The sequence below is a fragment of the Diospyros lotus genome, chromosome 6 (genome assembly GCF_014633365.1).
Source record: "Diospyros lotus cultivar Yz01 chromosome 6, ASM1463336v1, whole genome shotgun sequence".
Lineage (NCBI taxonomy): Eukaryota > Viridiplantae > Streptophyta > Magnoliopsida > Ericales > Ebenaceae > Diospyros > Diospyros lotus.
Window position 1 is genome coordinate 1,923,109 of NC_068343.1, and position 22,967 is coordinate 1,946,075.

Sequence of the window (22,967 nt, forward strand, 5' to 3'; positions counted from 1 at the left end):
GTATGAAGGAACACCCGAATGATAAAATTATTAAACTACCCTTGAGAGTAGATTTATTATTAGTTTTAAATAAAATTATTATGAATTTATGTGCATTATATTAAAATTTAAAAATTATTAATTAAATTAATTTATAGATATAATATTTTTTAAAAATAATAGTTAACGTTACCATTTTGTTTTAGGTAATAACATTATTCTTTTAATTTTTCTTCTTAAAATAATAAAAATAAAAAATTGAAACTTAAGGAAAGGAAACTGATTCGAATAGATACTTAATTTTTTTCAAGTGTGATTTTATTTATCTTGAAATAAAAAAATCATTTTGGGCCTCATTCTCTATTCACCCAATTTCTTTTTCCTCTTTCTCTTTTCTCTCATCGCCTTCAGTTGCCTTGCCAACTCGTTGCATTCAAGCGCAGCTTAAGGCATAGACTAGTGAGGCCTATGCCTAGGGCCCCCTAAAAGAGCGGCTCAATAATTTGTTTTGTCAAGTTTAACAATAAAAATATTTAAATATTTTAACATTAAAAATATTTTTTACTTAAAAGAGTCCCAATAAATTTATAATAATAAATATTTTAGTATTAAAAAGGGGTTCAATAAATTTTTAATATATTTTAAAGAAATTCTAAATTTTAAATGTCCCAACTCCCATGAACTGCCCCTGATTACATTGTCAACTCGTTGCATTGCCACTTCGCCGTTGCCTCACACAACAAAGGGATCGTGGTTGGTGACATGATAAAAAGAGATAAAAGAAAAAAAAATAGAGTGAATAAAGTGAAAGAGCAAAATAATATTTTTATCCACGCGCAGGGTGAACAAAATCGCACTCATCCCCCCAGGGTGCCTATTTTATTTTTATTTTGTTGTATTGGCATTGCTCTATGCCTCTTCGCTCCCGCGGTCCCGCCCAAAGGACGCAGATAAATAAACGCCTCCATCTTCCCGGTCCGCAAATTCCAGTTCCAACTGAACAAGAAGCTTCTTCGTCAAGGTAATCCACTTCTCCCCCCTTCTCTCTCTCTCTCTCTCTCTCTCTCTCTCTCTCTCATGATTGATCTCATTTATGAATCGGACTGGAATGAAGAGCCTTTGCAAGCTTCGCATAATTTTGTGATCTCCACGAATAATGTCGATCGTTAATGGAAAAACTGCATGTTTTGAACTTGAAACCCTAGCCATTGTCACTGCACTCTTTTGTTCTTGAGTCCAGAGATCTTGGAACTCTCCTCTATGGCGCTTAGGCGAACTCATAGTGTTACAAGGAATGCATTTACATATAATCTATGGAATTCGAAATTTGAGCGTTGCAGATCTCTACGGTCCAAATTTGTGAAGGCGATTGATAGGTCGTCAATACGATCAAACGTAGCAGATGTTCGGCTATTTTTGACATATTTTCGGTTTCAGTGCTAGTTTTCCTTCATTTCGTCTTATTTATTTATTGTCTCTGCTTACTGCTTTTAGTTTATTCGGTTGATTTCACCCTTATTACGAGGTTAGGAATGCAAAATATTCTTTCAAGATCTTTATATGGACGTTAACGGTATTTTATAGGTAGTGGAAACATGTTTTATGCTCATATGGTTTTGATTCTATTACTAGTTTTTGGTGTAAACAACACGGCATCTGTCATCTGTCAACACTATCACCCTTTTGCCAGTGTGCTACAGTGGGATGTAGGAAGCATCTATCTGCTTTTGACTAATAAAAAGTAAAAAAAATCAACATGTAGGTAATTTCAGATGAAGAAAATAACGTGAAGCAGTAGCTAGTGGCTTGCCCAAACAGCAAGAGAAGAAAGATTACACATTAAAAAGGGGCAAAAATGATATTTTGTTTGGTCGGCAGCCTGAAATGGTCTAAAATTTCATTAAATTATCATTATCCTTTAGGTAATTTCAGCGAAGAAATTCTTTATAAATAAAGGAAATAAAAAAGGATTGGAACATGTTATGCAGCTTACCTTTTACTCTTCGCACATGCAGATTTTTACTTTTAAATGTATATAAGCAGCGTTACACTTCTTTAAACATACTCACAGGAGGGGTATTGTCTTCTTGTCCAATTTTTTAATGGATTAGATTCACTTTCTGCATTGTCTTGCAACAAACATTATAATTCAACAGCCGAATCTTACTTTGGTGGTTGCTGTGATATATATTGTACCCCAGTTAACAAAGGACAATGTCTTTTTTGTTTCCTCGCTGAACTTGTAGATGAGCTCCGTTATGGATCCACATGCATTGAAGTCTGTATCAGATTTACCAGTTCCTTTTCGTTCAATCTTCAATTTCAGGTCAATCAAATTTCTATTGCAATTTTATGGTTGCTGTTACATTGGCATCGAAATTTATAGCTGAATGTTTAATATTTTCGCAAAATTATTTCCCAAACAATCAAAACAGTGTATGACTTTTGTGTCTAATATATTGTCCTCGTGCAATCATCCACTTTCACCTTTTTTTTTGGCTTCATACATTTCCTACATTAGTTGTATGCAATTACTCATTACCGTAACCGGTACATGCAATGGCCAAAGATGGTGACATGCCGTGTTTATGTATTAAAATTTCACACACTGTTATCATGTTTGCCTAAGTTTGATAATATCAATGGTAGCAGACCCCCAATGTTTAGGAATGGGCTTCCTACAATGCCTAATGAGACTGTTTGTTTGCTCTGTGTATTTGTAATACACTATTGCCTCCACATTTTTATGTTGCTCAGGTACTTCAACTCGCTGCAAAGTGAATGCTTTTCTGCATGTTTCCTATCCGATATAAATATGATTATTTCAGCACCAACTGGAAGTGGAAAAACCGTTCTTTTTGAGCTATGCATTTTGAGATTACTCTCTAGGTTCATCTCTACAGAAGGAAGGTTTATGCACATAAAGGGAACCCTCAAAACGGTAGGATTCTACGTGACTTTTCTATATTAAAGTTTTAAATATCATTCTCAATGCCTGTAAGTTCAGAAAATCATTGATTTTGTGGAGACCATTGTGGTATCCACTATATCAACATACTGATAGATGTTCTATTTCGTTTGCTTTGGGGGTAGGGGTTATTATTGGCCCATGCAATATTTATTATTGGGCAGATTAATTGACTATGATTGTTAACTGGACCTGTTGTTGATGAGTGTATTAATTGATTATGATTGTTAACTGGACCTGTTGTTGATGAGTGTAATCTTTTACTTCATACTTCAATTCTGATTGGGACAAAGATTTCTAATAAACTAATTGTCATTCCCCTCATCTAGACAGAACCATGCTTTGGATAAGTGTTATTAAAGGCTCAAAGCACACTAAGGCGCAAAAGCGTGTTGGAGCCTGAGGTGCAAGGCGAGACGCGCGCCTAATAGAACTAGGCGCATGCTTACTAAAAAAAAAAAAGAAAAATATATATTCTACTTGAAAAATAAGGTATAAAATAAGTCCTAACTGCTAATGACATATTTACAAGTATGTTATCAAGGAAATTAAAAAATTCAACATATACTAATAAAAAGAACAATAAAAAATGCCAAAAGATGTAATCTAAAAGTCTTAAGTCAACTTAAATTAAATCTTAAAAAAATTTATAGGTCTTAAATCTTAATCAAGATTAACTAATTATGTATTTTAAATAATCTAAAAATCATCCTCATCATCAAGATCAAACATTTCTATATTTTCATCATTAGAAACATCATCTCTAATATCTTCTTTCACATCATATACTCCTCTTGTCGGATGATTTCTATGGTTTAGAAGTGTGATGATAGTTTCATACATTTTTTTTGTAGGTAATATACTAGACTTGAATTTGCATCTTTCTTTGTATAATAAAAACTCAACCTCTGTGGTGTCTATAAATATTATCACGCCAATAGAATGTTGATCATTGGATATTGAGTGTATTTTGACTTTTTATTACTGGAATAATATAATTTTAAGAAAATCGAGACTTGAACAATTTTAACAAAACATTGTTGAAGTAAATGAAACACAATCAAGGAAGATGGGAAACTAAGGAAAAGCCACTATTTAACTTGGGCCTATGAAAATATAATTTTTTTTTTTCCCTTTTTGTCCACTTCTTGCATCTGGAGATCATAGGTGATATATAGAAGCCTAAGAAAGATGGTTGAAGTATGGGGGTGCTGTTTTGGTGACTTAATGTTGCATTTTGTTACTGCATGCCTTGAATTTTTTCAATTCTCCCTATCCATCTTCATCTAGTTCAAATTCAATTGGAGTATTTGAAATAGTAGTCTTTTTACTTTATTGTCAAATTTGTAGTTGAAACAATAAATTTAAACTCTAAATAGGAAAAAATTAAATAAAGTAACAAACAATGAAATAAAAATCTTGAAAAACAGCCCAAGGAGTGCCTTAGCCTAGCCATGCCTTGGGCTGAGGTGTGCCTTGTCGTGCCTTTTGGTCTGCGCTCACCTAGAATGCTTTCAGGCGCCCAGGGTGCGCCTTGGCTAGCCTTGCACCTAGGTGCGCCTTTAATAACACTGCTTTGGATGATGTTACATGAGGGTAGTAATAGATCCTCACTGTCTCCCTTCACTGTTTGTGAGTTCTATCATCTTAGTTTTTTCTCCCTTAATTTTTTTATAATGTGATGTGCAGATTTATATAGCACCATCTAAGGCATTGGTACAAGAGAAGCTTCGTGATTGGAGCCAGAAACTTGGTTCGTTGGGCATAAATTGCCTAGAACTGACAGGTGACAATGTATATTTCAATATCAGGAATATACAGGAAGCAGACATCATTCTAACCACTCCCGAGGTCAGTTTGCAGATAAATATTCTGCAAGTATAACTTATCAAATACCACTGTTTGCTTGATTTTTTGCTTGTTATATTCTGAATCTTATTGCTTGGAACAGAAAAAAAACCTCGGTGTTGGAGCATAGCTTAATAAGCTGCCAATTCTTTTTCCAGAAGTTCAATGCGGTGACTCGTTACCGAATCAAAGATGGTGGTCTGAGCTTTTTCAGTGATATAGCCCTTGTGCTTATTGATGAAGTTCACTTGTTAAGTGATCCACGTGGATCTGCTTTGGAGGCAATAGTCAGTAGAGTAAAAATGCTTGCTCGTAACCCTGAAATGAAATCAAGTCCTCTGGCTCAAGTCCGTTTCCTTGCTGTTTCTGCCACTATCCCAAATATTGCTGACCTTGGTAAAATTTGAGACTGAATGTATTGATTCCAACATGATGTTTTTGTTTGATATTTGATGCTAGAGAGAAGTATCAAACCTTGAGTAGTAAAAGAATTCATTTAAATTTTACAGCGGAATGGCTTATGGTTCCCATCCAAGGAGTCAAAAGGTACATCTAAGAAATATATAGTTTATTACTGTGATTCTCATTCTTAAAATATTAGTGCCTATACAGTTCTCTCTCTCACCCCCTCCTCCCTGGGGTAAATTTTAACAGGTTTGGTGAAGAGATGAGACCTGTAAAGTTGACTTTTAAGGTTTTTGGTATGAAGAGTATCCTCGTTACTTCATAATAATTCTCCTCAAGTTTGTCTACATCTCAACTGCTGTATATAATATAATTCCTGCTAGAGAAAGATAAGCTAAAACTATGCTAAATTCCATTATGGATGGGTTTACCTAGCAATCTTGTCGATTATGGAAAATGTTTAAGAGCACATGTATTTATATGGACCTTTCATTGTATAATTAGCTGTTAACTCTTCTCATTTCTTTTATTTCAATTTGTTTATAATGGAAACCATTTATTGCAGGCTACCAACCAGCAAAAAATGACTTTTTATTTGAAAAAGTAAGTGCTCATTATTTTCATGTATTGCCATTAGTAAAATTTTGTGAAGTTTAAATCTTAGTTTTCACTCTAATATTTTGACAAATGAAACTATATTTTTCTTAGTGAGATGAAGGCCTGTGATAGTTGTTTAATTGTTTGACGAATGCCTACTCTCTCTCTCTCTCTAATGTGTCACTCTGTCATTCTATAATCCAGCGGCTTCAGAATTATATTTTTGGTAAGCAGAGATTCTGTATTGATTTAAGTCTAATCATATATATTTGATCTTGATTTCTACAACTGAGGACCAGAAAATACTTAGAAGTCAAAATTGAATTACAGATGTTCTGATGCAATATTCTAGAGGGAAATCTGCCCTGGTCTTCTGCTCAACCAGAAAAGGAGCACAAGAAGCAGCCCAGCGGCTCTCTCAGATTGCGATGACTTTTGGTTACTCAAATCCATTCATCAAAGACACGCACCAGCAGGAAAGGCTCAGGGAAGCTTCTCTACTTTGTAGTGATAAACAAATGCAGTCATATATCCCCTTTGGCAGTAAGTGATAATTATTTTGAAGTTCTCTAAAATCTTTTTTGCAGCATCTATCTTGTATCTGGAGTCAACTTTAAGAAGAGTTCAATATTGTTATTATTTTATTCATTGGCCTGTTTGCAGTTGGTTACCACAATGGTGGGCTTAGCCTGAAGGATCGCAACCTCATTGAAGGTCTTTTTCTTAATGGTGATCTTCAAGTTCTGTGCACTACGAATACTCTGGCTCATGGAATCAACCTGCCAGCACATACTGTAGTGATTAAATCGACACAGCATTTGTATGCTGAATCAGTATCTAATTATTATTTTATTGTAGTTTTAATGATCTTTCTTGTATTTAATCAATTTAACTTGTTTCTTGCCAGCAACAAGGAAAAAGGATTATATATGGAATATGACCGATCGATGATACTGCAGGTGCTTAATTTGTACTGGAGATTATCTGGAACAACTTTTGTAGGCCTGTTTTTGTTGGCCATAATACCCAGAGTTGCAAGTTATCAATGAATACCATCCAAATAGTGCTTTTCTTCAATTCTCTTGCTATTTAACTTTATTACTTGGGAAAGTTTATTAGCTCTTTGTTTATGCAGATGAGTGGGAGAGCAGGCCGTCCACCTTTTGATGATACAGGAATGGTTATAATAATGACAAGAAGAGAAACGGTAATTAAAAATCTCTCTCTCTATATGGTGGACAAATAGAAATTCATCCTTACATTTGATTGTCTTAATTTTCGCATAGTTGAGTTAACCTATGTAGAAACAGTGTTGGGGGATCAGAGAAGCCCCTTTCCATTTCATACTTATATGGATATGCAAAATAGAACATGTAATTGATAGTCTTTGCTTTTTCCATAATGTTAGGTCCATCTGTATGAGAATCTTCTGAGTGGATGTGAAACGGTCGAATCACAGTATGCCTACAACTTATATTGATCTGGCGCTTTAGTATTTCTGAGAAATGCTGTGATGCAGGCAGCCTGTGATCTAACTAGGTTTATGTGATTTCCTTCCTCAGACTACTTTCATGTGTGATGGAGCACCTAACTGCAGAAATAGTTCAACTTACCATTTCAGATATAACACGGGCAATAGAATGGATGAAATGTTCCTACTTATATGTCAGAATGAAGAAGGTATGTTCCGGTGGACTAGTAGAATTTGTTTGGCAATTCATGTCTGTTAATCACACATCTAATTTTTTTTATCAACATCAGAACCCAGAAAATTATGCACTGAAGAAAGGGACTCCAAGAAACCTTGTAGAAAAGCATATCCAAGGTATTTATGGTAATCACACTGATGAAGTTGGTAGGCTCTTCTTTCTTTCTTATTTCTTGATTCATCTAGTGTGCTTTCAGATATTTGTGTTCAGAATGTCAATGAGCTATCAAGAAATCAAATGGTCTGGACGGATGACGATGGTTTTCTGTTGAAGCCGCTAGGTAGCCTGAACTTTTAAAGCATAACCTTGCTGTTACATATACACACATACAATATATAAATATATTATACTAAAGATCTCATCTTTATGCTCTTTCTGCATTCAGAGCCTGGAAAACTTATGACAAAGTACTATTTGAGATTCAACACAATGAAAAACATTATGAAGTCTCCTGCAGACTGCAGTATAGAAGATGCTCTTCATATCATTTGCCGAGCTGAAGAAATTGCCTGTATGTGTCATATACTTGCATAACTTGTATTCGTAATCTTAAAAAGGTGGAGTGACATTCTGTTTTCTGGGAAATGAAGGGATACAGCTAAGGCGCAATGAAAAAAAGCTTTTAAATGACATAAACACAGACAAAGATGGCCGGCTTCGTTTTCACATCTTTGGAGATAGAGGAAAAAGGAAAAAACGTATCCAGACTAGAGAGGAGAAGATATTTATTTTGGCAAATGACTGCTTGACTGGAGATCCTTTGCTGCATGACTTATCCATGAACCAGGTGTCAGAAACTTGAATTCTAATTGAAGTTGTATTTTAAAATACTTGAATCCTTTGCTTTGCTCACTAAATATTGAACTAGTATCTGCTACTATAGGACATGAATGCTATTAGTTCAAATGGGTGTAGAATTGCCAAGTGCATGAAGGAGTTTTTTATTTATAGAAAGAATTACAAAGGAGCTTTGAACTCGGCCCTTCTAGCCAAATCCTTGTATCAAAAAGTTTGGGATGACAGCCCATACTTGCTGAAACAATTACCTGGCATTGGAATGGTGACTGCCAAGGTTCTGTCAATTGACTCGTAACTTAATATTTGACAACAATTGATTTAGTTACTTTGAATTATAGAAATTCTTAAGTTTCACTCCCAACAATGAAATGCTCTCCTTAGGCTCTGCATTCCATGGGAGTAAAGTCATTTGAGACCCTTGCTGAAGCTGATCCAAGGAAAATAGAGATGGTTACAAATCGAAAATACCCATTTGGGAATCACATAAAGGAGTCATTACTGTCACTACCCCCAAAAGTTGAGATGAAGCTTGTGGAAACTGAATGCCAAAGGCAAGGGAAGTCCAAGCTTGTAGTAACATTGACTAGGATGTCAGGATTGGCTCAAGCGACCAAGCGGCATTATGCTGATATGGTATGCAGACATCCTTTGCATTTGATTATGAAACTTGATTTGAATCCATTTTATAGATTTTAGTTTCTAACAGCTACTACTCTGGAATGTGTGTACAAACTTTTCTTTCTTCTTGCAGTTTGTTGCTTTAGAGGAAGATAACTTGATGCTGTTCCATGAAAAAATAAGGTGATGCTGGTTTGGTTCATTTTTGGGCTGTATTTAGAGAATTAAAATGGATGCGATCACAATATTCCAGGGTTCTGATTATAAGAATAGTAGGTGTTTCCACTTACACAGTATCCAATTTCCGGTGATACCCCAAGTTCTAAGAGCCAAACAAATCCAATCTAGTGTCAATATTTTGTCTTGATATTTCTAATCAATAGAATTCTTATGACCACTTAAGGGGCTTTACTTGCAGTTCCAATTTGCCAATGAGTTTCAATGCTCTTCTGGTTTTCACATAGGCCTGTACTTCCAGGATTGTCAATTTATTTGTTATCCCTGGGCATGATGACTTTATGGAAAATTCTTCTTCTTAAAAATTTTGCACGCAAAAGGGTAGAAGTCCACTATAGTGATGTGACAATGATATTTTTTTAAATATTAGCAAAATATTGAGTGCTTTAATTTGAAAGGAAGGGCCAACAGCAATTGCAACATTGTAATGGAGTTTCCACTCTTGATTTTGTTCACTTTGTTATCATTATTCTGTTAACTTTCTGAACAATTATTCTCGAATTGGTTGCAGCAGAGTGGATGAATTTTCAAGGTATGAAAATGTCAAGTCCTGGTAGTTCTCCTTTTCCCAATATGACTGTTAGGAACTTGGGGAAATTCCAATGCATCCTTCCATGTATATGCCAGAATCATGTTGAATCCAGTGTTATATTATATATATATATATATATGTGTACATATATATTGTTGCCCGAAGTTTGTTGCCTTTGCAGTCCTTATAGTGCGAGTGTTCTGGTGTCAAACCCTCACCAAGACAAGCTGACAGTTAAAGCAGATCTGATTTTTGAAGAAATAAGTAAAGCTTCTGTCTTTTTAATGAACATATAGTTTCAAATTTGATCCAGGTTTCATTTTACTAATGCATATCAATATGCAGTTGGCATTGACCTCCACCAAAAGTATGAACTTGTAGCGAGGAAGGAATCTGACACCAATGCTATCCATAAACATGGAATTAAGCATCTCCCCTCTTTTCCTCAGTCCAAGGACGTATGCATTATAGAAGATGATGACGATTATACATTTTGTGCTCCAACTAAGGAGATTGACAATTCAAACAAATCCAACCAAAGACGTGATTGTATGTAAGTGCTTACCCTTTGCATGTTCGGTTAGACTTCATATTTTGTTCTGATCCTCGACACTTCAAGTTGCTGTTGGACTCAAAAATATGTTACACAATCTTATGCTTTACCATGGTTTTGGTTTTCTAAACCCAGGCCCACTTTCAACCTTCTAGATGAGCCGGATGAAGGTATACTCTATGGACAATCTGACTCATTTCCCTTGCTCTTCTGTCTTCTTTTACGCACTAATACAACCATATTGAGTTACACATAGAACTAGGATTTGTGAGAGGACAAGGAACACAAATGTTATGATGTAGACGTGCATGTACATATGTTATTTTCTGTTCCTTTTCCTTTTTCTATCCATCAAGAAAAAAGAGAAAACTTTGCTTGAAACATAGCCTTGGAAACTTAAGGTAGCAAGTGCAGAATAATAACTGATGGAGCAGTATTTGGCCACATATGGGAAAAGACCAAAGCTTTCCTGCCTTGGCTGCCTCAACCAGTGCATGTTCCCCTTTGTTGGAGGCCTAGCTCCCCGTCACAAAATGCCCTCGTGAGTTGCAACTTGGACATGATAATGCAAAATGTGGAAGAAAAATAAAATTTAACATTCAAACTGATAAATTGGCATTGACAAAACTTTCATTTCAAATCCCTCTATCTGCTTTGATAAAATCTATTGTCAAGTAGACAGAGGGCTTGGCTTATCTATAGACTGGAGACTGCTTGTTATATTATTATTTTTTATGCTTACTGGGGGCTCTAATCTCAAAAATCTTTACTGTAGGGGAGCTTCGTCCTGAATCTGAAGAGAGCACATCCAAAATCCTCACTGAAGAAACAATATTTGAGCACATCCGCAAAAAAGCCAAGAACTTTCCGGCTGTCAACACCTTGAAATCTGAATCATTTATCATGACAAAAGAACTCTATGCCAGAAACCAGCTCGAGTCTAAAAATGCTGCTTTTGACATTCTGAAGCTGACGTTTTCAAATCAAGATCTTGTTGATCTCGACACAGAACCACCCATGGAGCTGAAAAATGAAGCGTTAATGAAGGCAGGGTCGCAGGTTAAACACAATCTTCTTTTTGAAAGCTCCCGTGGCACAGTAGGAAGCAGCGATCAAATGGCTGCCAATTTTCCAACTCTTGCTCATCAAATGGTAAGCAATGGATTCAGCTTCAAAGGCCGAGGAAGCTCCACGGAAAGCAGCAGGAAACAGCTAGAGTTTCCAAGTAGATCTAGAAGACAGTGGAGTTCAGCTGCAACCACAAGTCAAAACAAGGAAGTGGATTCCTTTCTTGGGTTCAAGAGTGTCTTTTCATTTCTTTAATCATTCCGACATCTCTTCAAGGGAGCTCAGAGAACGTTATTGCAGGCTTGGATTTTAATCTGTTTCAACAGCTTGTCACCTGTACGTAAGAGGTACATTCTTTCCAAATCTGAAATTTGATTTCACCTTTCTCAGTTAGAAAAACAAAAATTACACAAGGAAAAACCTTGCTTCCAGGATGGACTCTCTCTCGCTCTCATGGCATCATAAAAACCAAAGCCAAGCTTATTACAGCATATATCCAAGCGTTTGTGGTTAATAATTCATATTCTGGTCGGAATCAAATGGTTCTTGGAAGCTTTGGGATGTGACGTACAACATGAATCTTGCAATACAACATATGCTTATGTTCTACGTGCAATAGCTACGGTGAGCTTGAAAAATTATTTGAAGGATACACGACCTTATGTATCCTTATGCCCAGTGCAGCAGTAATTGCCTAAATCTGTGCTATATATTTATGATGAGTTATTTAACCTAAAGTAATTTAGCAGTTGGGAGTAATATCCCGAATTTATGATTTATTTAACCCAAAATGCAGAATCCAACATTGTGGGCGCCGAAACTGAAAGGTCTTCCTTTTTATTATTTTAAAATTTTGATAAATAAAAAGTTATAATTTAAATTTATAAATTTTATAAAATATTTACTCTTTTTTATTTATATATATACCCTGCCTTGTACTTGTTCGGTATCTCCAATTTAACATAATGTTTTAATAAACTAATTTGAAAAGTTTTTGGGTTCTAAAAATATGTGTTAAAGCGGTCCAGAATAACACGTTTTTCGAGTTGTGAACCACCAGCGACACCCCAACGGTCGTTGGCCACGGAACGTCAGGCGGCATCAAACGTGTCCGACATGCACCGTGCTCTCTTCGACTCTTCCTTCTCTCTCTAACAGGAAAAAAAAAAAAACGTTTTTCTATAACCCTGAAATCTCTAAGCACCCATACCGCCTTTACTGAATAACCCTATTCGCGAAGCTTCTTCTGCGGGCTTGTCTCTCCCGAAAGGTACGTGTCCGAAATTTACTCTTAATTTTCATTCTTACATACGCGGAAATATTTGTTCGCTTGATTTCTGTTCGGTTCTCGGGGAAAATGGAGGAACCAAGGGATATATGTATGGACTATGAAATGAATTGAGCGAAACTTGTGTGATCCTGAATTTCGATACCTTTCTTCGCTTCCTCGGATGAATTAGACATAGAACTACGGGAATTCCAACTGATGCTATTGATTGGTAGCAGTGGTTTCTCAAGTTCTAGACTTCTAGTTCTTGCTATTGCAATTCGTCATTTCTGGTTCTTCTCTTTTCTTCTGTGGCCTTTTCTTTCTCCTGACTAAAAAATGCTATATATATACACACACACACATGTGTTTTGGTTAGCGAACCCTAAAAATGCGAGATTTTATTTGTACATATTTTGCATTCAAGGTATAGATTTCTGACTACCTTTGCTAATTATGCATGAAAACTATTTAGATTGTATTCTCGTTTTCAAGTTATTTTTAATTTTTAATTTTTTAAAATAATAAAAATATATTTTTATTATTTTTAAAAATATATTTTTTTTATAAAAATACTCAAAAAAAAATAAAAATTATTTTGAGTGTTTCCATTTAAAATAAACTCTAAACTCAAAACATATTTATTTATTTATACTCTATTATTGTAATGAAAAAAAATATTACAAAATTTATTAACTTTAATATATATATATTTAATAATATATTAATATTAAATATTTCTAATTTATTAAATAAAATATTATTAAAAAATTATTTTCAAAATTTTGAGAATTTATTTTCTAATTTTCTATTTTGAAAAATAATTTTTCAAAATAACAAAGAGAATATATTTTCAATTTTTTAAAAAAAGATTATCAAAATAAAAAATTAAAAATAAATTTTAAATTAAAAATTAAAAAGTAAAGAGAGCTCATCTTTATTTGTTGCAACAGTTTCCAGCCAATATAGCTAAATAAAAGAGTAAATTGTAGTGTTATATGAGAAATGGAAGAAATGATTGGACAGCCCGAATCCATGGACCAGCCCACATAATTGACCCGATTTCTCTTGAGGAAAAGAAAATCAAAATTGTTATTCTCTTTTAGGGCTGTGTGGAAGCCCAAGCCCAATCCCGGAGCCCAAATTGACCTTGCTATGGTGAGGGTTCCCATCATAAAAAATTAGGTATTTCCGCAACTGCAACATATATTATTATTTTTCTTTTCTGAGCTGAAAAGGTATACTTGGATTATAGCTGTGAAGTCTTTTTCGTTGTATTGAAAAAAGAGAATCTCTTGACTTGATACAATTTGTTATCCATTCCTCACATGTGAACACAGATAGAACCAAGACAAGTCGAACCTCAAGTACATTAATAAGTTTGTATGCCCGTCTTTGCTTTTATATTTCTTTTATCTTGTTTGGTGGCCGTGTGCATCACAGTTGGTTTCACAAGAGGAAAATAATGAACTTTTGGCCCCTGTTAATGATGAAAATGTGTTTTGTAAGCCTGGTTGGTGGAAAACCAGTACCAACAAAATCTCCTACTTTGACTTTGTCCCTTCAGGCCAGAGTACGGAGAGAGAGAGAGAGAGAGAGAGAGGCTTACTCTACTCTCCTTTAGATGGATCATAATGGACAAATTTGACATTCTGTATGGGGTTATTAGTGGGGAATAGGAAATACTTATTTAGTTATCTTTTACTTTGTTTTTGAGTTGTTCCACATGCATGCCAGCATGTGATGTGGTCCATATTATATAGCCCTTTCCCGAGTGGCTTTTTCTAGCATGAAATCTGGAAACAGCTTTGCTTTTTACTTTTTAGCATGTACTTGCTGTGCAAATTGAAATTATTGTTCTGTTCTGTTCTTACTGTTACAGCGCAGAATGGCTGGTGGTGCATATGGTGGCCCCGGCCCGAGTGTGGTGAAGGAGGTCATTTACGGGATAACTCTTGGTCTGATTGCCGGTGGCTTCTGGAAAATGCACCACTGGAACTACCAGAGGAGGACCAGGGAATTCTATGATTTGCTCGAGAAAGGTGAAATCAGCACCGTGGTGGTGGTGGTGGAAGAAGAAGAAGAAGAGTAGGAATATGTAGGACGTGGATACATGCAATGCCAGGTAATCTACTGCTTGGCTGGACTTAGTAGCGGTGTTCTTTTGTCGATCGATGTTGGTACCGTCACCTCCTTTAGTGATCTGTGTGTAAAGTGGCTTCGCCGCCGCCCCTTGAGCTACGAGTGCCACCGCCACCCCTTGGTGTAGCGTATCTTGGCACTTTAAGCAACAATGAAGTTTCCCTCTAATATTATTCATACTTGCTTCTAGGAAACTATTTAAGACTTTATGACTTTGAAATCAATGTTATCTTGAACTTCTTTTTAAAGTGCAAAAAGATAATTAAATTTTAATTTATAATTAAAAAATTACTTAATTTTAATTTAATATATAATTCTATAACTATCGTCAATTATTATCGTTAAAAGATGATGAATGTTGACATGACTAACAATATGATTCATTTTTGATAATTAACGGTAGTTATAGAATTATATACTAAATTGAACCTTTTGATTACAAATTGAAGTTTAATGACTTTTTATATTTTAGTGTAAAATTCAATGACTATTTTTAAGTTGGACTTAAATAATTGTTAGTCATATCAGTATTTTATTAGCTTAAATTGAGTGATTTTTGACTATAAATTAAAATTTAATATTTTTTATATTTTAATATAAAATTTAATGATTATTTATATTATTATGTAATCATATCTAAATAATTTCTGGCCAGCTAGTTAGTTGGGTTTTGGACCATTACTTGTTAACCCAATACCCCTTTAGGATAACGTGTTTGAATTAATTAGCATGAACCATAAAGTGACGTACATGAGGCTGAGATGGAGGCTGATTGATGAACAAATGGTCGGCCAGGCCACGCGTTAAATTGGTCCTTTTGTCGTCTTCTTCTTCTTCTTCTTCTTTCTTCTTCCAATCCATCCGTTCCATTCTTTTCCTGAAGTTAATGTCTCTGCCTTTCTGCTTTCCCACATTTGTCCTCCAAACAAAGAAATCCCGGCCATTAATTCACCTCAACCCCGGGCCCATCAGAATTAATGCCAGTCGGTGAATGTCCATTTTTTAAAAAAGGTTGCTTTCTTTCTTTCTTTCTATCTAATCCATCAGCCAGCTTTAAACTTGATGGGGATTAAGCAGCCACCTCCCTCTATTAAATTAAATATTATTCAGATAGCTGAAACAATGCACGTGCAGTTGCCACGTGGCTGCCATTGTTGTTCCCTCACACAGCTCACTAATCAACAACCTCAAAGCTAAATCTTTTTTGCCCATTAGTCAGCAAGCAGGCAACAGCTATAAGCTATCAAAAGGGAAAGGGAAAGGGAAAGGGAAAGGGAAAGGGAAAAGAAATCGGTCCTCTTGCCCCCATCACTTTAAATCGTCGACTGGGTACCCATCAAAAGCGGTTGGAAGGTTGAAAATTTTAATGTTCAGCATTTGAACACGAAAGCAGCAGCTCCAGTGCAAGGACACCCTAAATACAAAACAGAACTGAATCAATGTGTAGGATCGGATCCAGGCTACCCGCCCAGGAGTAAAACCCCTTAGACCATTGGGGGGACCATTTCCACTCTGGTAGCAAGCTTTCATTTTATTTTTACAAAAATTTTTACACAAAAATTCAACAAGAATAATGGGCATCTCTATCTCACAGAATTTCAACAAAAATTCGGCCTTTGTTCTGACGTGTATTGACTAGATCATGAAGCCTTTTCCTATAAAGCTTCATGTCCAGAGCTCTGGGTTGGCTTTTAATGGCCTTTGAAGGCACTGAACACAGCGGTTGGATTCAGATTGACTGCTTTAGCCTTTGTTCTACACTTCTTGACCGATCATCTGAACTGGGCAGGCTCGACGACTCCGTGGAGGTGCTGGGTTCATCAATCTTCATCAATGCGCTTGTTATTAGGCGGTTTAAGCTATAACTTCCGGTAGAGCTGGCCGCGTTGAGTACGCTGGCATTGAGAAAAGGAGGTTGATTTGGTGCCGGAATTTCGGAGTCTCCGATGGTCAGCATACGAACCACCTCCGCCATTGATGGCCGGAGAGTGGCTGAAGCTTGTGTGCACAGAAGTCCAATTTGAAGCACACACGATGCATCTCTCGCCGGGAAATCATTTTTCAGGCGAGGGTCGACGCATTCTGCCAGCCTCTCCGTCCTGTAGAGTTGCCAAACCTGAAGTTAAGTTCAGGAACACCCACATTGTCAGACCACAGTTTTGACCATAATTTGCACTGAATTCCGAGTAAGATTCACAATAATAATTTTAGTGAAGTTAAGTTGTTAACTTACTGTTTGGAGGAGTGAAGAATTGTCTTCCAGGAAGGCATTGTTTTTCCTACCAGAGACGATCTCAAGAACCAGCACTCCATAGCTGTAAACATCAGCTTTCTCTGTAAGCTGTCCTCGAACAAGATACTCAGGAGCCATATAACCTCTGCAAACGCCAAAACAGGTTCATCGTCAAAATTAACATTTTCCCTAGTCAATGCCCGACAAATCGCAGGTTAAATCAATCAATGTGCTTAATTAATCTTTTATGCATGTGTATGTGTTGAAAAGGAAGAGAACTCGCTACTCTTATTTTATTCGACAACCACAAGAACTCTCCTAGTCAAAGCACACAAATACTCTCTTACAGTGTTCCGGCAATGCCAGTGCTGAGATGAGACTTATCAGGACCAAAACATCGAGCCAGCCCGAAATCTGCAATCTTCGGAGCAAAATTCTCGTCGAGAAGAATGTTGCCACTCTTGATGTCTCGGTGAATTATTCTTATTTCAGATCCACCATGAAGAAAAGCCAGTCCCTCAGCTGTCCCAACTATTATATCAAACCTCTGCTTCCAGCTCAGGCTCGGAGCCTTCTCCTTATCTGCACCAAACAAACAAACGCATGACATGATCATCTCACAATGCAGTCAAGAACCCCATCATCCAGATTTCCACAAAAAATTGGATTCAAAGAGGGAAGAATTCTGGTACCGAAAAGTGACTGGTCAAGGCTATTGTTTGGAACATATTCATAAACCAACAAGCTCTCGGGCCCTTCAATGCTGCAACCCAGAAGCTTGACTAGGTTCTTGTGTTGAATCCCATTGATCAAGTTCACCTCGTTGAAGAACTCATCCACCCATTGTCTGGTACTGAAGAACAGTCTCTTCACCGCGACGGTTTCCCCGCTTGGGAGCGTCCCTTTGAACACAGAGCCTGCTCCGCCCTGTCCTAGTTTCTTCGAAGGGTTGAAGTAATCCGTCGCCTTCTCTAGCGTTTCGTACTTGAATTTCAAGCCAGACCTGCTGAATGACGCCGAAACCTGACCCAGATTGTAGCGTTCTGCAGAACCAAAAGAGTTGGAAAATTTATCAGATTTCTAAAGAAGAGTTTGCTTTTCTGATGATTCGGATTTCAGATTGTGGGTCTTCAAGTAATCATGATTGTAATATACCTTGTTTCAACCTTTTGAATCTCACGTAGCATGCGTAGCCGGCAAAGAATGAGAACATGAGGAAGGCTGCCGTCCCCAAAGCAATGGCTATAATGGCTCCAGTTTTTGACGACCCTGAAGAAGAAGAGCAAGCAATCGAATTATGTTTCAGTTTTACAGATTCATAAAGATAATACTAGAATCAAAAGAATGAATTTTGTCTTATTTTAGAAGAATTATATGAGCAGAGTTGTAGATATCAAGAACAGAAGGTGAATTACCGGAACTATTTTGGGATCCATCGTTGTAGAACTTGGTAGTAGAATATCTCAGAAAACAGCCGGCATTCAATCCTCGGCCTTCGCTGCTGGGCAGACAACCTCGTACCTCGTCGGCCGCCTTCTCCAGGCAAGCTCTGCAACCGTCGCTACTCAGAGTCTCCCAACACTGCGCCAATCCGTAGACTCCCTTCACTTCCCCAACCGCAAATCCCCCCTTCGAAACCGCCGATTTCGTCACATTCTCTAGCAACTCGCCGACGCTGCTGTTGAATCCTGCCTTCCTCGCCTCCGCGGCGCCGCCATCTGAAGCCACCGTGCTGCTGCAGTTCACCTTGTCTCGAGCCGGGTCCGTGCTCTCGTTGAAGAAGTTGTAGTCATCGTACCTGTCAAAAAAACAGATGAAATATTTTTTTATCATATAAGATGACACATATCTTGAACCATGTAGAGGCAATTGAGTACCTGAGGAAGCAGCCATCGAGGTATAAGCGGCCGGAGACGGCAGGGAGGCAGTGGGGGAGGCGGGTCCGGCTGACGGCGAAGCAGAAGAGGCAGTCGTCGAGGGAGAGGTCTTCGCGGCACTGGGCGAGGCCGTAAATGGGCACCGTCGCGTTGACGGCGTAGTGGCCCCAATGGTGGGCGCTCACTAGCTGCGACAGAACCTGCATTTCCTGCGTGAAATATGGGATGTAGCTGGTGTTCGCCGGCGGCGTCTTGGTGCCGCAGAAGAGCCCGACCTCGTAGATTCGGGAATCGGCGGCTAGACAGACGGAGATTAAACGGCAGATCACCGGAAACAGCCATAGCTCGAAAGGGAAATGCTTTTTCTTGCGATTCAATATCATGATGTTGAACAATCTCACAAAATCTTCTTCTTCTTCTTCTGGCTTTTCTCTTCCTTTTACAAGTTTTTTTTGCAGAGACGACGGAAGCTGAAGATGAACAAGCTTCGAGGTTACTGCGTTCCCAATCCAAAATCCAAATGGGTTTTCAATTTCTTTGCTCCGTAAATACCAAATACTGCTTCTCTTTCTTCCTTTCCTTTCCAACTCGTCCGATGGTGGGTAGGTCAACAACCAAACAGTGAATCGGCCAACGCCTAATTCAATTCCTCTGCAGTAGAGGAACGGAACGGAGATGCAAAGTCCATCTTTCCTCAGCCTCAGGCATACCATTCAAAATATTCTCGATTCCATTATTATACTGCCCACTTGGTGAATTGTTCCTAAATTATCTCTCTTTATTTTGTCATGAACTTAGCCTTTTGCCTTTCCTCTACAGTTGGCTTCAGACACACGTATATTAAATAATAATAATAATAGGATAAAAAAAAAATATACCTTCACTTTATTAGTTGTGAAGAGCTTTAGATTCTAACTGTTATATAATCAATTACAAATCTCGTGTTCCTATTTTGCTATTGGATTCCGTAATTTACTTCTCTTATAGAAGTCTGGGACTGAGCTGCGGGGCCTTAAGATGAAAGATTTTACTTTTAGTCTCAAATAATAGAATAAAATTTAATTTAAGAGTATAAACTAAAATAGGTATTATTTGATATCAATTATTAAAAGGTCAAATTATCCCCTTTCACACCACAACAAAATTTAACAAACAATCATAAAAGTAGAGATGACATTCACCCAACTGATCAAATTACTCGAATTAAATAAGCTAAATATGTGTTAAAAATTGAATCGAATAGAATCGACCAAATAAGTTTTCAAATTAAAAAAAATTCACAGAATTGAACTATTCAAAAAAATAAAATAAAAAAAAATGAAACAACAAAGTGCAAAAAAAATTATTTTTGACATTTTAATTGATTTGTTTATTTTAATAAAGAGATCAAACTGAATCGAAATAATTGAATTTGTTAAATTTAAAAATTAAATTTATCTGACTTACCGATTAAACATAAATAAAATTGAACAAACAATTTCAATTAATACGATTTAATTATTTTAATTTAATTAAAATGTTACTCTCGTGAACATGAGAGAATGGTGGTGATTTTTACAACAGAAACCCAAATTAGTGATTAAATTAATCTTATGCCTCAAATAATTTCAATGGGCAATGTGGGGGGGGGATTAATTTATCCCACCCCCATAGATTATTTTATTAGAGAATGAGTTAAGCTTAATCCTGAATTCAACCAATTCATGTCACCCACAATCAAGGCAATAATATTATTGAATGGCACAACTAACACATCTTCTTAATTAATTATTATTTTTTATATATATATATTTATATATAATTGCACAAAAATGATCAATTTCAATTTTATCACGCTTCCTTTTTCTATTTCCACACCATTGACCCAATCACGTGCCACCCGCGTGTGATGTGAGAGAGTAATAATTATAATTATAATAGCAATTATTTCTACGAATTTTTTGATCAAATGTCTACTAATAAGACTTTTACAAAATATATTGCTTAAAATTACGATTTGGTGGCTATAAATATTTTTAAAATTATAAAAATGACATAAAAATGTTTTCTAATATTTTAAAAATAAAAATATTTTAAAAACGCTAAAATAACACTTATAAAAAGCTTTCGTGCGTCATAGACAGACAATTAAGCTAAGACCATACAACATTATTTTTTTACTTAATTTCTATTTTCTTCCCCGATTCGAGTGACGGGATTCAAACACTATTACATCATCCATATTATTTAACCAAGAGATTAAGCTTGATTTTTATATATATATATATATATAGGTAACGTTATTCAAACAAAAATGTAAAATGTAGCCCAAATGACGCACTTGGCCGCGTGATAGTGACTGAACACTAAAAAAATTAGAGTGATGCTCGCGTGTTGTAACACCACTTCTTCTTCTTCTCATATGATAATTTAATATATAATTTTTTATTTAAAAATCTTGACTTTTGATTGCTCCTTCCTTGATAACGACTTCTCTTCCAATACCCCCATTTATTTACGTGTAATTAAATGCCATCTTCTGTCATCTCCAACGCACGACAATATTAGTTTTGTTAGAAAAAGATGGAATAATATTATTATTAACAGTTATAATTGATTATGATGTTATTAATTATGTGATAATTTTTTTATTAGAAGAGATTAAAAAAATTATAAATTATTATTTTATCTGTCTAATATCTCTTTCAATGAATATGCGATACATAATTGATGATATCGTACATTACTTCTAATAAAATAATTATTATTATTATCCTTACTTTTTGGGATAAGTAGCAAAAAAAAAATTAAATATTTTTGTGAATTTGTAAATTTATTTAAACATTTTAATTTTAATAATTATATTATAATTAATTTAATTAGATATAATTTTATCTAATATCAAAATAAATTTAAAAAACATATGTCATTAATGTGATATATCACTTATAATTAAAAAATAACTCATCTTCTCATCAAAATATATATTCGTATCATCTTTATCTTATCTCATACACAAAAAGACGACGAAGGCATTTAAATACATTATTATTGTTAATAATCTCTGGTTTAGCATTTTCTAGTGCCATCAAATCAATTGCATTGCAGCCGGTATTGAAGTCTATTGCTCTGGTTGTTCTGTTGAACTTTGGACTGTTGCCAGGGAGGCGTTTCAAGGAAAAAGGAAACCACTATAGTAACAATAATAATTTTATAATTACTATAAAATATTATTCATACAATTTTAGTCTTGGGAGATCTCGTAAGATAGAAGAATAATTAAGAGCACAAGGTGTCTTCCTACGTAAATTTATCGATGCTTAAATTAGTCTCACTGAATAAATACGCAAGAATAGTAAAATATATAACTCGATTAGAGTTTTAATCATACATCGATCAAACAGATTACCTACTTTCTATTTATAAAAGTGAAATTGATAGGTAGAAGGGCATTTGAATCTTTTAGAATTGTCTATTATGAATCTCTAAGTAAAAATCTCAAAAGTTATTTAATATATTTTTATTATGTCATACCATGAATCTAGAAAAAACTCCTAGAAAAGTATCGTGGAGAATACCTGAGAGAGTCTCTTGGGAATTACTCTATTAAGAAAATCTCCGGTGCTTTTTTTTTTAGGTTTCTTTCTCTTAAGCTTACCTTAGAGTTGGACCCACTTTTTTAAAACACAATGGGATGTTCGAAAATTTGCCCAATATGCTTATAAAGAATAATAACAATCACAAAAATAATAATAACTCATACAAAGTAATATGATCCCTTAGTGACATTTAAAAAATACTCCCTAAAGTGGTTTGTAATTAATTGTTGTGATGGCACTATCGTAGTCATACATATTGAAATAATATTTTTAAATAAATATCATATTTGTTAAGATAAATTTTAAACCATTAGAAAGAGTCGGCCAACCCATGCTTCATCCATGATATATTAAGCTTTGTCGGCCGGCCTAACTAACCTTCTCTTATTACAAGCGTTCATCTATGATATTAAGCTTGTCCATCAATTTAATTAACATTCTTTTGCTACACTTTATTCGTTAAACTTAACGGTTGGATACAAGTAAAGTAGTTGAATGAGCAATATATTCGTATTAATTTAGTAGGTTACGATTTAATTCTCATCTTACGTAAGATCG

At 35.6% G+C, this 22,967-nt stretch overlaps 2 protein-coding genes across 3 annotated transcripts; one reads left to right on the plus strand and one right to left on the minus strand.

Annotated features, from left to right (window-relative positions):
• The first annotated feature begins 880 nt into the window (after positions 1 to 880).
• On the plus strand, positions 881 to 14,963 carry LOC127804857 (DExH-box ATP-dependent RNA helicase DExH17). Its single transcript, XM_052341908.1, has 29 exons — positions 881 to 1,000; positions 2,226 to 2,305; positions 2,737 to 2,920; positions 4,637 to 4,798; positions 4,954 to 5,191; positions 5,305 to 5,341; positions 5,450 to 5,496; positions 5,766 to 5,803; positions 6,002 to 6,023; positions 6,128 to 6,340; positions 6,461 to 6,617; positions 6,705 to 6,756; positions 6,933 to 7,004; positions 7,206 to 7,255; positions 7,360 to 7,477; positions 7,559 to 7,622; positions 7,703 to 7,786; positions 7,892 to 8,017; positions 8,097 to 8,293; positions 8,390 to 8,578; positions 8,686 to 8,937; positions 9,056 to 9,105; positions 9,674 to 9,691; positions 9,873 to 9,955; positions 10,037 to 10,244; positions 10,380 to 10,414; positions 11,020 to 11,659; positions 11,745 to 12,582; positions 14,462 to 14,963. Exons 2-27 carry the CDS (start codon positions 2,226 to 2,228, stop codon positions 11,565 to 11,567), a joined length of 3,324 nt encoding a protein of 1,107 aa, XP_052197868.1. The 5' UTR covers positions 881 to 1,000; the 3' UTR covers positions 11,568 to 11,659; positions 11,745 to 12,582; positions 14,462 to 14,963.
• A 1,271-nt stretch (positions 14,964 to 16,234) lies between these two features.
• LOC127804861 (cysteine-rich receptor-like protein kinase 42) lies at positions 16,235 to 19,585 on the minus strand. 2 transcript variants are annotated; one of them, XM_052341917.1, is made up of 7 exons: positions 18,832 to 19,582; positions 18,370 to 18,752; positions 18,110 to 18,223; positions 17,647 to 17,997; positions 17,302 to 17,536; positions 16,955 to 17,099; positions 16,235 to 16,837 (listed from the first exon to the last, which is right to left on the minus strand). In XM_052341917.1, exons 1-7 carry the CDS (start codon positions 19,542 to 19,544, stop codon positions 16,451 to 16,453), a joined length of 2,328 nt encoding a protein of 775 aa, XP_052197877.1. In that variant the 5' UTR covers positions 19,545 to 19,582; the 3' UTR covers positions 16,235 to 16,450. The 2 variants fall into 2 exon arrangements, with proteins under 2 accessions (XP_052197877.1, XP_052197878.1); XM_052341918.1 differs by lacking the exons at positions 16,235 to 16,837; positions 16,955 to 17,099 and having other exon boundaries at positions 17,298 to 17,536; positions 18,832 to 19,585.
• Between the last annotated feature and the right edge of the window lie 3,382 nt (positions 19,586 to 22,967).